The 20,070-nt window shown below is 39.9% G+C and overlaps 1 protein-coding gene across 2 annotated transcripts in view; it reads right to left on the bottom strand.

Moving 5' to 3' along the window:
* Positions 1-26: 26 nt before the first annotated feature.
* Positions 27-20,070, bottom strand: part of LOC109202667 (transcription initiation factor TFIID subunit 4) — a 90,802-nt gene continuing 70,758 nt past the window's right edge. For both annotated transcript variants that reach the window (XM_019360565.2, XM_019360568.2), the window contains one exon: positions 27-2,299. In XM_019360565.2, coding sequence (XP_019216110.1) covers positions 2,126-2,299 — 174 coding nt within the window. In that variant the 3' untranslated portion in view covers positions 27-2,125. The remainder of the gene's footprint in view (positions 2,300-20,070) is intronic.

Genomic DNA, 20,070 nt, shown 5'->3' with positions numbered 1-20,070 from the left:
ATGACACAAGAAACTGGAAAAAGTCGTCTTTTCAGTTTAGCAAACAGCTTATTTATTCCTTTACAAAATAGGTACAAATACATAAGTATTGTTTTTCACACAAACAGGAAATTTTCAAGATATATACAAGAGTTTACCAAAAATAACGTGGTTCTAATAAACACATAGTTTTGTAAACAATATTTACAAATCATCCTTACACTGAAATGTTTTCCCCCCATCTGTTTACACAGGAATATTGTCCTAATATTTTGGCTAAAAAGCTGTAGTAGTAGTAGTTGTTGTTCTAGGAGTAGTAGTAGCAGTAGCAGTAGAAATGCCCTCCTGTGAAACGACCGGAAACCATAGAAATAATTCATAAAATCATCTGAAATCACTACAATAAGTACTGTTGTGCTTGTTTTTAAAACATGGCATTTTAGAGATAAAGTTTATGAAAATGTGTTGAGCATAAAAGACAATCTAAAAAAAAAAGCAGAACAGAAGAAATATATTAATTGTTAAAAAATAAGTGTCTTTTGACAGAAAGTGGCAAATACTGTTTCTCTGCTATAATACAATGACAGCTTTCAGTTGTCAGGTAAAATAGATATCAAAAAAGTGCCGTCGAAATTTACAATGCACGACTTTTGCAAATGTCATCAATATTTAAATAAATTTCAATATGACAAGAAAAGCTGCATAGAGGCCAAGATGTTTAGTTAAATAGAGAAAACAAACAACAAAAGAACATAATGAATGCCATTACATAACACAATAAGGAATGGGGGGATGAAAGTAATACGACGAAAATGCAAGACATGTAGAAAGGACTTTCTGGTCAAATAGTGTTCTTCAGTCAGTGATATTGCAGAAAAAACAACAACAGAAACAAATCAGAGCTGCTTGCTTCAGTTTACCATTAGTTTGTTGCTATGACATTATATTTTGGACCAAATTTCACACAAATATAAATGTTGTGCACTAAAACATCTCATGGATTAATTTTGCCATTCAATTAATATCAAAGTGAGGGTGTGGGTTGCTTTGAAAGTAGTTAAAAAGTGTTTTTGCCAAACATCAGTGATATGCAGAAAGAACTATGAACGTGGAAGATAAAGGAATGTCTGTTTTCATTCTTCCATGCCACTGATGCACCTAGAATAACAGCAAAATTGACCTTCGTAAACCATTACTGTGGGCATGATACCATAAGACACAAATTACAAACAGCTAGTCATAAAACAATGTTCACATTATGTGTTTAAAAAAATACTGACTCACTCAACAAGGGAAACCAGTCTGAAACTGGTGTCACATAGTGCCGTATGTGTTTTTTGTTAAATGACCTTTCAAGAAGGCTCAAGAGGAGTCTCCTTTGTAACAACACTCTACAGAATAAACCATCTAAATTTGACTCTTTCAAAGCACGTGGTTGTACAAAACATCAGGTTTCATAATATTGACACATGGATTATTCCTTTTCTTACAAAGCTTACATGTGATAAAAATATACATGCTGTAAAATAATTCAAAAAGAACTATTTACACATATAGTAAGGAAATTGAATTTACTGCTGTTATTTGGAATCTGGATGTTTCAGAATTATGAGTTGGTCTAGAAATCTGTAAAGTCCCACTTATTAGGTTCAGCTAGACTACATTCATTGAACTGTGTTCAACAAATAACTCATGGATAATATTGTAGGCTGTATCAATGTGCTATTATATTCTCTTAGCCAAGGAAATTTCTACTTTAAGGTGGTTCACTGAAGCTTCTGCCAAGAACATCAAACAAACAGCTACCCAGTACACATGGAAGAAGGTCTTGGTCAAGTCCTATGACGTAAACACATCGTTCCTCTGGCAAATCCAACTTCAGCAATAAGAAATGATGGGGCCCTTAAACTGAATGATCTAACTACACACTGTGAAGCTAAAGGAGAAGACACGGAACACCAGTTTTATTTGTATTTTTTTTTCTGTCTATATCTCTCTCGCTTTCTTCCTTGTTATTAAAAGCTACATCAAACATCACACTACAATACATATGGAGACACAGAGCTGAAACATTAGACCTGATCTGAAGGCACGTGGCTGGGAAGGAGGAGGAGGTGGTTGAGGTGGGCGCTGAGTGGAGCAGAGGCTACTTGAGCAGGGCACGGTAAAGGAGGAGCGAGTGGGCGGTCTCTCTCTCCTGCTCCATGTAGAAAATTAAGTCCCTGAGGTTGACACGAGTGATGCGCTGCCGCGTATACTGGCGTGATGAGGTGGATGGGGCGGATGAGCTGGCTGGGGAGCCTGCTGTACTGCCGGAAACCTGGAGACAATGCAGAGGTCGAAAGGTGAAATGAAATAACTCATACAGGATTTGTTGATGCTTTTCATCAAGTGCTATATTATCCATGTAAAAGCCAGGTTCTGCAGTTCTGCAGCAGTAAAACAGTAAAACCCTCACCCAATTTAAGTAAAAGCTACTAAACACTTCAAGGTCATCTCCTTGTGCAGCCATACACTGTTCCCAGCACTCCTGCTACATTTGGATTGCTGCCGTTTTGACCCCTTTTATTTTCACATTTCAAACTTGTATCAAGAGCTAACATCAACTTTTATACCATAATGGTGCAGCTTTCATATTGAGGTGCTACGTCTCTGGCTTCAAATCTGAGACCGGACACACACGTTTTTCGTGGTTCAGTGTAAATATATTTATGTATATATATGTATGTATATATATATATATGTAACATGGAGTTCCATCGCAATGTCCCGGCATTAGAGGGACATTCACTGCCCAAAACCTGAACTACACAGCATGTGTCCACTGACAGCACATTTCTTGGTGAAACCAATACAATCATTGACAATGACAAGGCAAACTTGCTAGATTTTGTTTCTTGTGACTTCTTCCCCTAAAATAAAACTCAAATTGAAAGGTCTGTTGTATGACACAGTGGATCCATGCTTTCTAAACAAATTGAAACGTGCATCTTAGCATGTGAGCATTGTGGTTGGTGGTCAATACTGTTTTTTTTTGTGTGCATTTCATCACCAAAGAGTTTGGATGATCAACTGGTTGCCCAGACGTTGCACATGCAAAACCCTCAAGCTCTGGGCAGCCACTTTGAATTGTGAGGCGACTGCATGGGTCACCTGGGGGTAGGCAGCCTGTCTCTGAACTACTACAGTCCGACTCAGTCTGACTGCAATTACTTTCAGACAGATTGACAAAGATTTGCAAAAAACTGCCATCTAATTTATAAATGCAAACAGATTGCAAATACTTTGCAGTAAATCTGGTTCCGTCTGCACTGATAAGCAAAACTCATCTGCAATGTGTCTCTTTGCAAAGGGGGACTAAACTCAACTGGTTGCCAGCTGGCTGTATTTTTGTTATATTTCTATATAACAAGAAGCTTGCCATGTGCCTATGCCATTCAGCAGATAAAAAGGTTTGCAATTTTCATTAATTTATCACAGTTAATTGCCATATGGCCACATAGAGACCACACAATTGCCCACTTGACCCCATTCAATCGCAAACTGATAGGATGACAACGGATTTACTTGATCTTATTTTACTTTCTAGAAACTCATTTGTGATTTTGTAGGAATCATGCAGCTAAAAAGAAAAGAGAATACTTTTGTTTTTGAATGGCAAATTGTGATGAGTAAATTCGCGGTGTATAATGATAGATTTTTCGCCCCACATTGGTGTCTGTTTACGTACTTTGGCTATGCAAAGAGAGGGACTGTGGGAATTCAACTAATGCGGCAGCTACATTGCACTTGTGCATGTAATGTAGCTGTTGCCATTGGATGTTTTTTTCATTTAAAAGGCTAAAAGCATAACAGATTGGCAACTGGTTGAAAGGTTGGCTTGAACAGAGTGGGACAGACAGTAAAGTCCACCACAACGAGGAAAAATGGCAAAAAAACACATCAAAGATAGCATATAGCTCAAATATGGACAGATTTCATTATTTTTGGTATCACCTCACTGCAAACAAGCTTTCTGTATGTTTTTTTTCACAGCTAAGCTAAAGTCCCAACTTAACCAAGAGTAGCCAAGTTTAGTGGTTGTTCTGCGTATTTTTGACACTGTCACTTGGTGACAGTGCAGCTACAGCTACAACATGTACATGAGGTTCTGCAAAGCCCTGTATACCACCTCCTATCAGTGCACCACCATGCTGTGACCTCAACTCAAACCCCAAACTCAGTATGACTTTTTTTTTATTGTTTCTTTTACTGAGAGTTTTTCCCTCACTTTTTTTCAGTAAGGACACAAGTCTTTGGAACAGTTTCTATAGTGAAACACAAAACTGTTTAGAGTCAAGCAATATGTGGTTTCCATTCAGAAAATGAAGTCATCTTTGTTCAATGGCAAACACATTGACAGTATCAATAGTAAGGAATGTGGCCTCTAAGCAAGTATACACCTCCAATAAAGAAAAATAATCTGTCTTGAAGAGCTGGATGAGATCAAAAGACACACTAATATTGTCCAGATCTTCAGATGCGGGCAAATGTTCAAAAAAAAAAATCTTTAAACTTACAAAACAAAACATTGGCAACATTCACCAAGGGCCAGGGAAATCATAATTTTTACTCATGTATGTTTTATGGCTCTTTACATTGCCTGGACTATGAACAGATTTTTCCTCTAAATAAACAACTCTGCTGACATAGATCTTAGCTGACGTTCCAGTCTGAAATGGAGACCTTGTTGTTTGTATTTGATCCAGGAAAAATGAGAACGATAAAAAAACAGGGAGTGTATACAGAGGCTGATACAAATCAAGAGATGCATTTACATTTGGAAATGAGAAACACTGGGAAACAAATCCAGCGAGTGCCCACTTGAACCCAGGCACAGAGAAATAAGACAGACATTTCAGTCAGGAACACCCTCTCATAATTACATTGATTGCACCACTCTGTAAACACAGAGTACAGACAGGCCTTAATTGCAAACATATGATGGGTATGAATTTACAAGAACAAAACCAAAGTCCCTCCAGTACCCACCCCCTCATATGCTTGTGTTTGTGTACAATGTATGATGATGCCTTGTCTCAAATTACCCTTAGAACACATTTTGTCCCTTTTTGGAAGCTGTATGATGATTGAGGCTAGCCAGACCACTTCTCCTGCCAACTTACCTCAACCACATCTAGGGGCAAGTGGGTACAGCATGCTCCTCAGCACCCTGGGGCACACCAGACCCTCACTTTGGGGAGCAACCCCACTTTAATCAGGTCAATCATAGCTGACCACATGTGAAAGATGGGCCTGCCTACTGCCATGCCAATTACTGCCACTCACAAGTAAGGTTGACGACAGGGCCACAGATTTTACCAATCAAAGCCATCCATCCACCTAGATGGATGGGCAGCATTGGCCACAGGCAGGCAGTCAGTGCTGGGGTGGTGCTGTGGCTAAAGTGGGTGATGGTGGGGTGGAGGGAGGCAGAAAGCACAGATAGATCATGGTCTACAGGTAGTGCACTGCAGATCCCAGAATGCCTTATTCCCTTTGGGGACAAGGGCAGTCTTAAGTGATTGAAATAATACAGGCAGAAAGTCCAGCGCTTATAGAGGAATTCATTCAAAACAGCCTCTCCTCTCCTCTCTGTCTTTATATGCTGTCGTCATAAGGAATGCCAACAACCCAAACAGTGGTATGTTGTTGTCAGTATCTATGGAGACCAATGCCTCTCACCAGTACACACAGGAAATAATGTTGCAGAGGAGGGAGGAGAGGGATGGGCAGGGTAAACACCAACGCTAAACAAAGCAGATGGTGGAGTGTCAGTTAGAAAGGGAAGTGAGACATCAATGACTATTTGCTCCTTGTCTAGCAATTACACTGTAATTGTGTTTGAAATTCAATAAAAAAAACAAAATGGTAGACTTTTGTAAGGTCATGGTTAATGAAAGGAAAACGTGAGCAGAGGAAAGAGTACGAGAGCAGAGTCACAAAGACAGACAGAGGAGTACAGCAAAAAGGAAAGTCTCAAAATCAGCTTGGCCAAGAAAGATCCATGAGGCAAAAAACAGCATCTGTCATTTTATCTGTGATGGGTGCTCGGAGGCATTATGTCATATGACATATCCATCGTACAGAATGCGCAGGGATACTTCGATACATCTCTTCAGACATTTGACTTGTTTGGAGCGGGGGACAGACAGAAAAAACAAAGAGAGTGCGGTGGATAGAACCTGAGGAGGGGAGAGCAGAGGCTTTAAAGCTCATCTGTAATAAGGCCTCTTTTGCTGGCTCTGGTCTTCAGCACAGTGTGTTGACATACATGACAACGCGCCAATGGTCCAGACACATTATTTTACACTATTTAATTCCCTGTGGTTTCCAGCACATATGTGCATGCACACAAAAGCAGAAACAGCAAGTCTAAATGTGCTTTATCTATCTTGCAATTAGCATAATACACTAAGTGGAAAATAATGAGAGAGCGAGTGACTGAAAGAGGCAGTGAAGCACAGAACAAGTCCTGCACATTCTTGGGTTGTGACCCTATAATAAGGCAAAAAATTGTTTCAGCAATTTCTTGTGAAGCTAAACTTCAGATTAGATTTATAAATAGAACATGAACGCATACTTTAAATGACTGAAGGAAGATTTCCAGAAGTTATTCACAATAAATATGGCCTGATATCAGGCAGAATTTTCAACTTGTTACACTCAATTTCCTTCGTAAGTTTGACAGTTTATCCCCTCTAACTGATTTATATGGGAGAGGAGATTTGATTTTCCCTAAACAATGACTAGAGACCAGCTGAATTTAACATCATTTTAAACCAAGAATGGTGCATAGTCACGTCAACATGCTGGTATCACTGTGATTTTAAGAGTGAACTGGAACATATTAAAACCGTTCCACATGTTCCTTCATTTATCTTTTATTTGTTTGTTTAGTAGAGAAACCCACTGTTTCATCTGAGCAGACGGTTTGGCAGAATACACAGATTTCAAGATAATGACAAAGGTAACAACAAATACAAGGCTTGTATTATTTAGTGTTATTATCTTCTTAAGTCGCAATGCAATTATAAAATTATGAGTGAGGGCAGATTTCATCAAAATGACAAGGCTGGTATGTTTGGACATTACTTTTTTTCTACTTTTACATGATAATCAGAGATTCATGAAAAAAATAATATTTTACTAGAAAGGACAAAGTCACCAAATCACAATTTCAGATTATCAGATCATAAATGGACTGCAAAATTCATTTTAACTTTGACAGAACTAAAATGAATTCATATTTTGTTCAATTTACTTTCAATTCATATTACTATTTACACTCTCTCTGTCTCTCTTAAGCTTCCCCTTATTTTTGACTTATTTTCTCCAATTGAACAGTAACAGTAGTGGTGCTTGTATGTGTATGCAATTTACATTCAGTCCTTTACTGTTTAAGAAAGGGAAAGGGGGTAGGGCAGTGGGTTTCTTGCTGATCTGTGTCTTTGAACCCTGAGTGGCACCTGTGCCTTGATGCCGAAGCCAATATTGGATTTGGCCCAGGTCACACCTTAGGGCGGTGGGTTAATGGCCCACTTTGCCAGGCACGCAGAGCTGCTCGGCCCTTCACAGTCCAACCTGCTGTCTCAGCACTCCACTCCTCACGGCAGAAGTTGCAGACAGAGGCTGGTGGTGAGAGAGGGTGTATGTACAACAAAACACACTTACAATCACACTGTATTAACTAAAACTACAATATGGGGAGAAAACACTGCTTAGCTGTCATGCTAAAAGACAAATACTAGACCCTTGGTTAAGAAAAATAGAAGCTGTTCATAATACAACATTTATCTTTTACTTTGGTGGTGAGATAACTCTCATGTCTAAGCCTCAGGCAATGAGGACATATATAGAACAACAGTGAAAGACTGCTGATAACATAGACAAATAAGTGAAGCAAAAGCTAAACCAGGTAGTGTTTTAAAGCTAAAAACAGGGTGGAAGTTAATGATAGCTGCTATTTAGTTGTGAAAATTTTCTCTTTCATATTTCGGTCACTCTTAAGAGCACAAAGTCATCATTTAGTGCTCCAAATATATTTGCATTAGGTGTTTAGATCCTTTAAATTGGCTTGCAGGTCCTACTCCTGTTGGGCTTCCTCACGTGATGAGTACCTGATGTGCTGACAAACTATCATGCATGCTGGCTGACTGAGGGCCTCGCAGATTTGCTGATTGACAAACTGAAGACCTGACTGTTGGGCTGACTGGCTCAGAGCTTGACTGACTCACTGACTGACCGACTCATTTACTGACTGAAGGGCTGACTAACTGACTGCCTGGTTGACTGACTATGTGCCAGGATGCAAAGCTTTCCCACATGTTTTCCTCCATGCTGCATTTCAGTTGGGGAACGCTGCCTCGTCCCTTCAGTGTTTACAGTGTGTAGCCCAGCCGTGGGAGTGCAGCCCCGCTCCATCTCCACACTCGGCCTGAAACGCCTCTTCTCCGGGCGCCATTAATCAGCAACAGAGACTTTCTCTCTCCCTCTCTCGCCTCTCCCTTTTCTCGCTCTTCTACGCCCACAGACATGCTGGATGAGGCCATTTTGAAAGAGTTAACAGATGTCGGCTGATTTGCCCCAGGCTTTCTGACATTGCCCGAGTGATGTATTTGATGTGGAGTTTATTCAGCTCTAATAAACGTATAAAGAATTAGAATAATAATTCACAGATGTACATACCCAGATTATATGCCGGAGCTCCCCTTTGAAGCAGACAAGGCAGCCAAGATTAACAGAACCAGGGGAAAGGATGAAAAGGGTTTTGGTTCAGTCCACCAATAATCACAGAGGTCAGAATGGACTAATACCACAGCTTTATGTTCATGCACTGACGCAGATGGCCTTTGTTCCTATCAGAGGTTTCTAAATAAGAGGCAGCCATTGTCGCCATGCTTTCAAAAATGGAGGCGAGTGAAGCCCATTTGCTATATATTTCTTTTCTTGTCACAAACATGTTTTTTTTAATTTGTCATTTTGTGAACAGCAGAAAGAAAAACTAAAAGAATAAAGGGTAAAACACAATGGGACAGGAGTGAGGTCTAGCATTCTGATCATGGCAAAAAGGATGAGGGAATTACTTTCAAAACAAACAACTTCCATTTGCTTCACAACTAAACAACAACAAATCTCAAAAATGGCCAGTTGCAGAGCATCTTAATACCCACATAAACCATAAAAACAGCTACACAGCTCCATGGCAATGCATAGCAACCGTGCAGAATTTCAGTCAAGGAGAAAGAAGGCAAAAAAACACCTTATTACTTCTAACTCCTGCAAGCCATTTTGGTCTCCAAAGGTTTTAGAGCGCCGCAGGCCATGTGTCTGCAGTGTTTCGGGAAATGACTTGCCTTCGCACGAACACTGCTATGTTCTGCAGCACTGCTGCCCCCAGCATCCCCGCTCAATTTCTGTTTAACCCTTTCCTGCCTTCCCTCACACTGACTCACTGCAACAGAGAGCTCACACCCAGCACAATACTGTCACATTGTTCAGCCTCCCACAACCAAAGCGAATCAGACCAGCTTTTTCACGAGCTAACACATTAACTCCACGTCTAATTTGGCTACTTAAGCATGTGATGGCTCTTGAATAACATGGTGCAGGAAAGGCGTAAGGTTACACGAGGAAGAGAAAGACGAAGAAGAAAAAAAAGTGCTCCATTCCACTTGATCTACTACAATGTGCGACACAGTTTGCACACTTGAGTGTGTATCAACGGTGGATTAAATCTGCAAACTCGTTGACACAACACATAATTAAAACATCTTGCTCGAGGTCAGGAATTTTCTAATTAGTAGTGTACTGACAAAGCTGCAATTCCATCGCCCTGAGTCCACAGGTTACTGCTAAGATGAAAGCCGACCCCGGAGCACTATTCTGCAGGGCTGCTCATACAATTCCTCAGAAGACAGTCACAGGGTCACCAAGCTAAACAGTCTGCTGCACCCGGAACCTTGCTTCCAAACAAAGAACTTCAAACTTTCCTGCCTGGAAACACAATCTTGCTTTTGTTTCCCCTCTCTCTTTCTTTTCAACCTGAGAGAAACAAAAGATTGTGTGAAGGCAACTAGAGGAAGAAACCATAACACCGTTTTTAATCTTTTTAATTAAAATGCTCTAAGCCTGGCTAGCTGAACAACTTGTTAAATAGTACAAAGGCTTTATTAGGTGGGGCTTTGTAGCTTAAGTTGGCAACCCCGCTTAGGATTTGGGGGTAATAACATTTGTTCACATATTGCCAATTATTATCTGCTAAATGACAGGAAAGCCATATTGTCCACAACCAGAGTAGCACACCAGCAGAACAGCTAACATAACAAGGATCCAGATGGTGAGTTTGTTGCTGTTGTGATTAATAAATCAGTTTTATTTGTCTGAAGATCATAATCCAACCAATAACCCACCAAGCAATGTGTTCAATGTCTTGCTTCTCTGGCACTTTAAAAAGTGAGGGATAGAGTGGCTACGAAACTGCTAACAGCCTCCCTGATAACCTGGACAATTAACACAGGCCAAGTATCTTTGGCTACATAAAGTATCAGAAGTAGAACTTTTTCAGCATTAAATATTCAAGGCGTTTCATATATAAAATGAACCCAATTAGAGTTAAAATAGGAGAAGTGTAATGAGTCTCTAGTCAGAATGCTTGTCTTCAGAACTACTCGCTAATGAGCCCTTGTTGGTTTTACACACTTTACTTTCAATGGTGTGGCACTGTCATTTCTGCTGGTTTTTAATTTTTAATTCAAGTTGAATGAGAGGGTGGTGACTGAGTTAATAATCAAGGCATCGGGGTGTTTTGCAGCCGATGGATAGCTGGGAGAAGTTGCCAAATGAGGCTTGTGGTCCACCCTTTGATGTCTTTGCGAAACGTTCCAAATAGGAATAACCAGTTAACAAAAGCCTATCGGTTCAGAATGGTATCAAACATAAATGACCATACTAAGAAGAACGCATCCTGCAAATGGCCTAATTAGGGAAAATGGTACACTAGCAAAATAGCATGGCACTGAATAACACAGAACCCCACGCGCAATAACAGACATGGACTCGAGCGCAGGATGAGACACGAAAAGCAGCACAACAGTTCCTGCTGCTCTGCAGACATGTGCTGTATCCTGAGCTGTCAGTCTTCACATAAATCCTCATATGAGCAGTGACACATTTCACTTACAAGAAAAGGAACACACCAAGGAGCCACAGTAGATTTGCAGATGTGGGGTTTTAGAGAGCACATCTATGGCAGAGGTTCACGCTATGAATCGGCCCTTGATCTTAAATTGACATTAATGGGGCCATTTTTGACATCACTTAGCCATCACAGGCTCGCTCCCACGCTGCTGACACTGGTCCCCGTGCACCTGATGCAGCGCCTGCTAAGATGAGCAGCAGGAAAATGGCTGTCTGAAGAGCAGGTCTGATTAAAATCCACGCTCTTCAGGGGAAAGAGTAGAGTTTCATGTTTTATATAGATGGCCCAGAAAGACGAACCAAAACTTAAATAGAGTGTCTCTGTGAACATTCGTGACCCCCAGTGTCATTGCTTTTTATCCAACAAGCTGAAGGGGAGAAGCTGCCAAAGTTTTCAAAGCTATACTGAAACAAATCTCTTTACCATTCTGGAGCTTTATGGTGTTAAATCAACTTACAGTAAAGTTAGAGTAAAATGCCCTACTTATATTGTACTTCTACTAGTTTTGTTGTTAAGCAGAAGTCTTTTGATTAACAATATGGTATGTGACACTTGTCGAAATTCAAGTTGTATAGAGTAATATGCAATTAATTTAAAAAATCCAGATGTGTGGGAGGCGAACGGGGTAAAAATGGTTGGCAGCTTTGCAAAATTTCAACGCAGTTAAGGAGTTCCTCATTATGGTTTTGTTGGCACTTTTCTGGAGGCCTCATTCCTCCCATCAGATTGCTCTTCCACAGGCCCAGAAGGCTTACTTCCTACCTGCACAGCATTTTGGCAACCTGCTTTATTATACCACATACAACAGCATCCTTTTCCAAGCAGCTGTGTGTGTATATATGTGTGTGTGTGTGTGTATAGTGCTTATCTACATATTGACTTGGTATAAATCCACACTCTTGTCTGCCATAATAATTACACATCTTGTAAAAGGAAGTACTCAATTCTTCCTGCACCTGAGGCGGGCAGCTGCAGGAGCTACCCTTCGGCGCCCAGCAAACACACCTCCGGCGCTGCCTGGTATCCAAACAGCTTCAGCGTGCACCCAAAGCCATTGCCTTCCATGGTGTAATGGCGCCTTTCTATTAGATTCCAAGTGAAGAGAAAATGCCAACGCAAGCACTGGTAAATGTGTTTCTATGTACTGCAGGAACAAAGCAGTTAGGACCGGCTGAACAGGTAATAAAGACAGCAGGGGCCTGTTTTATAGTTGTCAATGAGTCAAGACCACACACGCATAACTGCACATACCTCGATACAAATGTATACGCAAACACACAACAAAGCCATCATGTGTAGTGACAGAGGCCAGCCCAGGAGGTATGTTTGCATTCTGTGGCTCTCTGGACCTTGTGGTATGTGTATATAAAAATTTCTCCAAAGGCCAGACAAGCCTTTTAAAGCCAAACCACATCTCATTGCTCAGAAATGCCGTGACATGTAATCAAAATGCTGATGCGGGCGATAGGGACCATAGCCAGCTATTCACAACTCCCCCAAAGTTCTATCAGTGGAGGCCGTTCATTAGTCCAACAAATACATAATTTATGCAATCTAAAATATACATGTGATCATGAATCAAAATGGGAATGAGAGGCACAGAAACACTGAGGCTTTCTGATGATGCCAATTCCTTTTTTTGGAAAAACGAGTAGTGGTCAAATGTTGCCAAACATGCCCAACCGCAGCATCTTTGTTCTCCTTCTTAGAGGCTAAACCAAAGCCAGCCCTGGTAATATTAAAAGTACCAGCAATCTATGGTCGATACAACTCTTTTCTTATTCTGACAAGATTGTTTTGTATTTGTCTATCGTCTGTGTCGTAGTCAAGTACATTATTAAACTCAGAATACACCATTCAGCAGCAAATGTGGAATTTACAGGACGTGCATGTAAAACATATTAAGCCAACCTGTGAGACAGTAGGTTAGAGTGAATGCCACTTGACACAAAAAAGAAAAAGCAAAATTGATGGGAGTTCACACATTTCCAGCAACACAAGCAGGCATCAAAAAACAGTGAAAGAGCCATAAGCCTTTATCCTTTCTTCATTCAGGGCTCATAACATCTATGTGCATGGTGATGTCTGAATTCTGCTGAGATTATTTGTCAAAAATGCCTGAATTTCACAGTTAATTGGCCTCCCTAATTAGCACAGGATGTCTAATTCCCATTGCAGTCAGTGTGCTAAATGGTAAAGCTTTAGCAAGCGGATGCCATTCCTTTTCATTTGAGCAGAGAGACTCCCTGTGCAAACCGAGCTACACTGTACATTACACACTCAATGATCGATTCTAAATCTTAATTAGGGAAACGACAAACAAGCAACGGGACTTAATGAACTGTGTACCTTGTCAAACAGCTGGCTGATTATATTTATTGAGATATATGTTAAATTTAATGATTTGGGCAATTAACTGTTAGACCCCCTCTGTAATCTCTGAGGGACATAAAGAGGCCAGGGAGTTGAGCACAAGGGCCAGAGACCTAATGGAAAGCAGCTGACAAATATTTGTTGTCCCCAGAGTGCTGAAATAGGCATCGGCGACTCAGAAGACCTTGTGCTTCAAAATAAAGATGTCATATACTGAGAGTCATCTCCCTTGTCTGCTTCAATCACTAGTGCTCCTGGTTAACACAGCTCTGATGGTGTAATAAGACATGTTTCAGACACTCCTAGCTTTGCTGGGACCTCAATTCATTTAATGATGTGAGATGTTCTGCACAAACAATACAGAAACATAACAAAAGACATCTGAAAGTGTGCACAGCCTTTATTATCAGTGTCGTTTTTTTCATGGCCATCCATTTCTAACTTTTTTTTCTAAATTGGTCAAATGGAAAGCAGTGAAAAGCGAGGAAAAAAAATTAAGCTGAGCCGAAAAGTGCGACTTGGATTTAATATTTTATAATTGCCAAGGGACATTCTAAGATCAATGAATTTTTGCCCGGGACGCACATCAGAAAGAGATGTACTTCAGTCTTTTTAGGGAACATTGGTCTATTTAATTCCAGTGTCTGATGCATGTGAAATATGCCTTCCATGGCCTCCTTCTTCTTCCCCAGGCACTGCTGCAGGCAGACATTACCACTTTTAATGGGCCGCCATGAGAAGAGGCAAGTCAGCCAATAACCCATCCTCACTAATGGATCGCCTTGTTTGTTCTCTTTTACCATTTTCAGAAGCTAATTTTAGATGTTCTGTTTTCCTGTTAAAATACAAAATAAAGGACACTGTATCACAACAACATTTTAACAAAAACAATGAAACAAATGAAGAACAGCAAGGCAGCTGTAACAGATATGATATTTATGCACGGACATTCTCTGCATGTAAATCATGTGGTTGTTCATCCAGGTTATGAAGGGTAGCTATTGTGTAACTGAAAGCCACAACAGGGTCTGTCTCAGAGAGGGGGGTTACAGAAAAGGCTTCAATGGGCTGTAGTAACAAAGTCAGACTTGACTTATGGTGGGTAGAAAACAGCAGTAGCTTTTAGGAGTAGCAATGATCAGCTGTTTGATTGGTTTAAGCCTGGGACTAAAATATCTGCTTGTCTTAATCTCAATTTAGCCTTAACCTTTAACTTTTTAAATAAATCTGAAGCTTCAGTTTTAGTTACGGATATACAAATTTTTTGTAGACCAAGAATAAATAATATGACTTTACACCTGCTGATACTGATTACTGATATACATACTAATAATAATGAAAATAACAACTTTTTTTTTACTAATTGAAATTAACATAAAAATGCAAAGAGCACAGCTGTTACAGCATAACTAGAGTACAAGCTCCAAAACTGCTTTACAGTATGAGTAGTCAGGGAATATAATTAACATCAATCCACCTCACAGTTAAGCTGATAAAAGGCACTGAGTGGACACGGGTGGTTAAAATATCCATCAAATATCTATGGTGAAGCTGAAGCTCAAGATGTGTTAAAACATGTTTTTGGTTTTGTTTTCAAAATTAGGACAAGTTCAGTTCTGCCTACCTGCTCAACCAGTGTGATGTTAGTATAATACTGACAATAACCATGATAGGTGAAAATTAAATACACTGACATTGGCATCATGTTAATAATAGAAAGTAGATAAAATCACATAAATTATAATTTAATTGTTCTTTCTATATTGCTTTCAACAGAAACTTATAAATCCCTGAATAGCATTTTAAGTGTAAAACACACAGTAAGGTTGGAGGACATGGAAGAATTTCTGTTTAACTCCCTCATGAATGTTTGTACAATGAAACTTGTTATGTTCATGTTATAAGAGTGAAGGCATTTTAAATTATATTTTTAGAAATAGTGACTTGGAGTTCTTAAATATTACCTCGATTAAGAGCAATATATTTTTAATTTTTCTAAAAACATTAGAATAATGTGATATTTGTAGTAAAAATAATATCTATCATGATAGATTATATTAAATTTAACAATTTCTACCTTTTTAAGCAGTTTATAGTATTATTTAAATTTCAAGGGTTCATTTCCACATACATTCCCACATACATTATTAAATATACAAACAACTGTAAATGTATGTCTGTAGGTTACACAGAAACTATTTCTGGCAGAAAAATAGGAAAGTGCAAACTAGTATAGTTCAACTATTACACAGTGAAGACTGTTCTAAATTATTTAGCACTGACCTATGAGTGGAGAGGAATTGCTTACAGGATGCATGATGTGCACCTCCATAAAGTCGTTGTTCTATGCTCTGAGCAGGCATTTCTAGCATCTAGTTGTAGTTTGCCATCTCTATACATACAGCTACTCTTCCTCCCTTCTTGGCATTCTTCTGCCCTCCTACCAGCATCTTTACTATATTTTTCTTCTTTCTTTCCTTGGGATCAAACCTAAACCTAGACCGCTGACAATGGAGTGCACATAAAATAACAGTGAAAGACAACAAACCTAAATACATAGCAACATTAAAATGCACTCCTCCTTTGTAATGCTAGTGCTGTGCTGCAAAAGGCAATCAGGGTTAAATCTAACAGCATCGCAGGAGGTCCTATAAATAACGACAGTAAGTCACACAAAGGCACAGGAGTTTCTTAAGTGAGCCATAACAAAAAGTACTCTCTATGTATGCCTCTCCAGGGCTCCACCATGTAAGTTTCAGAGGCTCTATGTTGACAACTTTATTAGCAGCTCTTGCGTTCTCGAGTCATTCGATGCCATTCTCACATGTTAAGAATAAGAAACTTGAGGCTCAGAGTTTCCATCTCCTCCAGGATGGAGGAAATATAAGCAGCACAGAATGGCAAAGAGTGATTGAGGCATTTTCACTGCCTATCCCTATGAGTGGTGAAAGCGTAGGATGAGGAGAGTGGGTTTGCACAGTGCGGTATAGCACAGCATGGGGCCCACGATGTTAGGCTGTCCCCATGTCCCTGGCCAGCAGGCTAGCTAGAGAGCCAGCCATTACTGGTCCGCCTCCATAGCAGCGAGGCGGAGGGGGAAAAAAAATGTAGCAAATTTCATTCTTCAGAAATTTAATTATATCAAGATTAACAAGGGAGGTAATTAATTTCTTTAAGATGGGTATCTTTTAAGTGCCTGGGGCTCAACTTTGTTGTCAAAACTGTATATTTAACCATTATTTCAGGGCAAAGTTTTAAAGGCAGAAATGAGGGGGATATCTACTTTGGCATGAATATGAATATATAGAAGCCTCTTATCTAAATAAGGAGACTACTGTGTTAAAACTACCATGTACATGTATAGATGTATGCTCTATTTAGGAATCACTAACAAAAAGACATTGGAACTTTATAATTATATTTTCAATGTAAAGTATATTGAGCTACTTTTATTTTTTTTAATCAACTGGTTGTAGTTGTAGGGAAAAGAAAAGAAGGTGATACATCCATATGAGTAAGATCTTATATGCCCCCTAAATATGTTCAAATATGTAGGGGTGTAGAAACAAACAGGAAACAGGCTATTCAGAAATAAAAGTACACTAAACTCAGTTTATTTTAATCCTGCCATCATGTTAAAACAGGATAAGCAACTGCACAAATATTCATAACTATTATCCTAAAGCAAGAGGCCATAAGGAAAATAACAGTTTTTGAAGTTTATCAAAATCTTTATTAGAAATTTGTGCTTATTTATCATCTTAGCAGCACTGGTTTCATGTAAGGCAATGATGGCTGGATAGTTGGTCATTTTGCTGTTCCGACCCTTTAGTGCTGACTGAGATGTCTCAAAAACTGTTGGTCTGCCATTAAATGCTGGACATGCATATAAAATGCCCAGAGGATTAATCCTAAGACTTTGATGATCTTGACTTTTCTTGAATTTCTAGTTAAACATTTTCATATATAACCATGGTGGAAAAAAGTAGGAACCCGAATTACAACTTTGTGATCCTGTGACCTTTCCTGCAGCACCTCCAGCAGTAAAAGGTTTTACAAAATTTCTCAATATCTCAATATCTGCTGGATATGTACATGTACAAAACTGAGTACAAACATTAGTGGCCCCCAAAGAAGCAGTCCAGAGACTTGGTAACAACAATTTTCTCGTGGTGTATATTAAACACGCATGCAAGGTGTATCAAAAAGAATCATCCAATTTCAAACTGTTTTAACTCTAGAGTCCAGTAATGACTAAAACATACTATTAAAAAGAGGGGATTCGTGACTTTCATGTGTTGCCGGTAGGTTGCATAACAACAGCAGTGGCTGAAGTGACTCCAGACATGCTCGCAAAAGTATGTGACAACTGTGACTATTGTATGGAGATATGCCATCCCTTGGAAATCGGTCTATTGTTACCTAAAACTAAGATGCTGGACTTCTGACTATGATTTTAAGCATTTCAGGTCAATTCATATCTACTGATTACATGAATTTCATGTTTTTATGGTTCACATTAGCTCACAATAGAACTGAATGGGAGTGGAAAGAAAAGTGTTTGATATAATTAAAGCAAAAACCAACAGTTTTATCTTTCCATGATATAGCTGTATTTTAAATGCTTTAACCCACAGAACACAATGTTAAAATCCTAGTGGGTACAACTGTGCTCTGTATTGTGTAGGGGAAAAGAAAGTTGGCTAAGTTCACCGTGTTAAAGCTCTAAAAACGGATGGCATCTGGCCAAGAAACCCCTGTAACCATTCGGAAGATTCAACTCTGTCTCCTTTGTGTCCTCACTAGTAGAAATACTGAATTGCCTTGAGACGTAAAGTCAAACTAACATTAAAATCTTCTTGACATTATGAAACCAATAGCAGCCTCTCCGTGCCCTCTTTAATCATATTTATGTAGTATGTAGAGAAGGGGAGCTCACACAGGAATCCTTATGCTTCACTGCATCCTCATAGAAGTCATGCTAAAGTCGTTGCATTCGTCTCAGATCCCACCCTTATTTGCATTAGAGGTGAAAAAAATCTTATAAATGCAAGAGCTAATCAGGGGTTAATGTCAAGGCTCCCAGTGGACTTAACAATAGGCTCTGTTTGGTTAAGGGCAAAAACAGAGCTCCACAAGAAGGTTAAGTTAGCTGTCTTTTCCATTAAAACCGTCCACTTTGTGTATGCTTCGGACTCGGAGAGGAGAACAAGGAAGGTACAAAACAGGAGGCAGCTGCTGTGACTACATTATATTTGCTCATTACTTCCCCTGCTCCTTCAACATTAGCAAGTAGGCACGACTTTCCAACCATATACTAACCCCAACAGATTCTGGACAGAGAAGGGAAAAAGATGGAAAGGAAAAAGCGATGAGGAGGAGGAGCAAGTGTTTTCCTTTATGCTGTGCCTTCTACTATCATTCGGTTGGCCTGTCTCCTTCTTAACCAAACAGCCTGGTTGGTCCTAGTCCTCTGAGTCCTTACACACCCCCTCCAGCTCCGGAAGCCTTGTACTCTCAGAGTTTCCTGTTTGTCTGGTTGAAGACCTGGACATTTTACTCCCAGGCGGCACATTGGGAGGGACATTGGAGGAGGAGGAGGAGTAAGCAAAGGAGAAAAGCACAAGAGAGAAGGACAGAGGGGAGGTTGGCGGGCGAAGGCAAAGGGAGAGACACTGAACACTCCCGAGTTGGGATTGATTTACTTCATTAACCGAGATTACAAGTTTAACTTACAAACCAGAGGTCAAAATTTCTCATTAACAAGGGGACCGTGGAGAACCTCGGGGCTTGGAGACCACTCTTATTACTGACTACACATTTCAATCTGTCTTTGATGTTCCATGTCTGCCTTTCTACCCCCTCTTTCCCCCTCCTATTTTTTGGCAGCGAGGTTGATTTTAATTGTAGCTATAGAACAGAGCATAGTTTGCCTGTAAGCCAGCCTCCACATCTGTAGTGAGTGCAGCTTTAGTGATATTGGGTGCAGTCCATAGCTTGGGGCTAATTTTAATGGTCCCCCCCCCTCCCTCCTTCATTGGAGACTCAGATTGTTTTCCACGTGATTCCTGTTAATTTAGCTGGAGGAAAGGGCATCAGTTTTCCTTGTGCTTTTCCCCCTCTCTCCCCATGCCTCTCACTCTATTGCCTCACTCCTTCTTTCTGATCTACAGCCTCAAAGAAAGAAGGTGAAATGAATTCAAATGGAAAAATAGACTGTGCTCACTATTAAATCGCTCGCCTACCTTTGTCCCTCGCATTGCGCCTGGTTGAGACAGATAGGAGAAAGCCAGAGTGGCTGTACAAACTGGGGCAATTTAGCTGCTATTGTCGCTTTTACGTCAACAAACAAAGCTCTTCCTTTGATGTGATAAATGGCCTAAGTGCCTGGATGATAACTCAGAGCTCATAAATGTGTCAAGGATGTTTCAAAGCTCTGAGCATGTTTAACACTGCAGGACATTGTGCACTGAGGCACA

Source organism: Oreochromis niloticus, linkage group LG1 (assembly GCF_001858045.2).
Source record: "Oreochromis niloticus isolate F11D_XX linkage group LG1, O_niloticus_UMD_NMBU, whole genome shotgun sequence".
Classification (NCBI taxonomy): domain Eukaryota; kingdom Metazoa; phylum Chordata; class Actinopteri; order Cichliformes; family Cichlidae; genus Oreochromis; species Oreochromis niloticus.
This window is presented reverse-complemented; position numbering and strand designations above follow the sequence as displayed.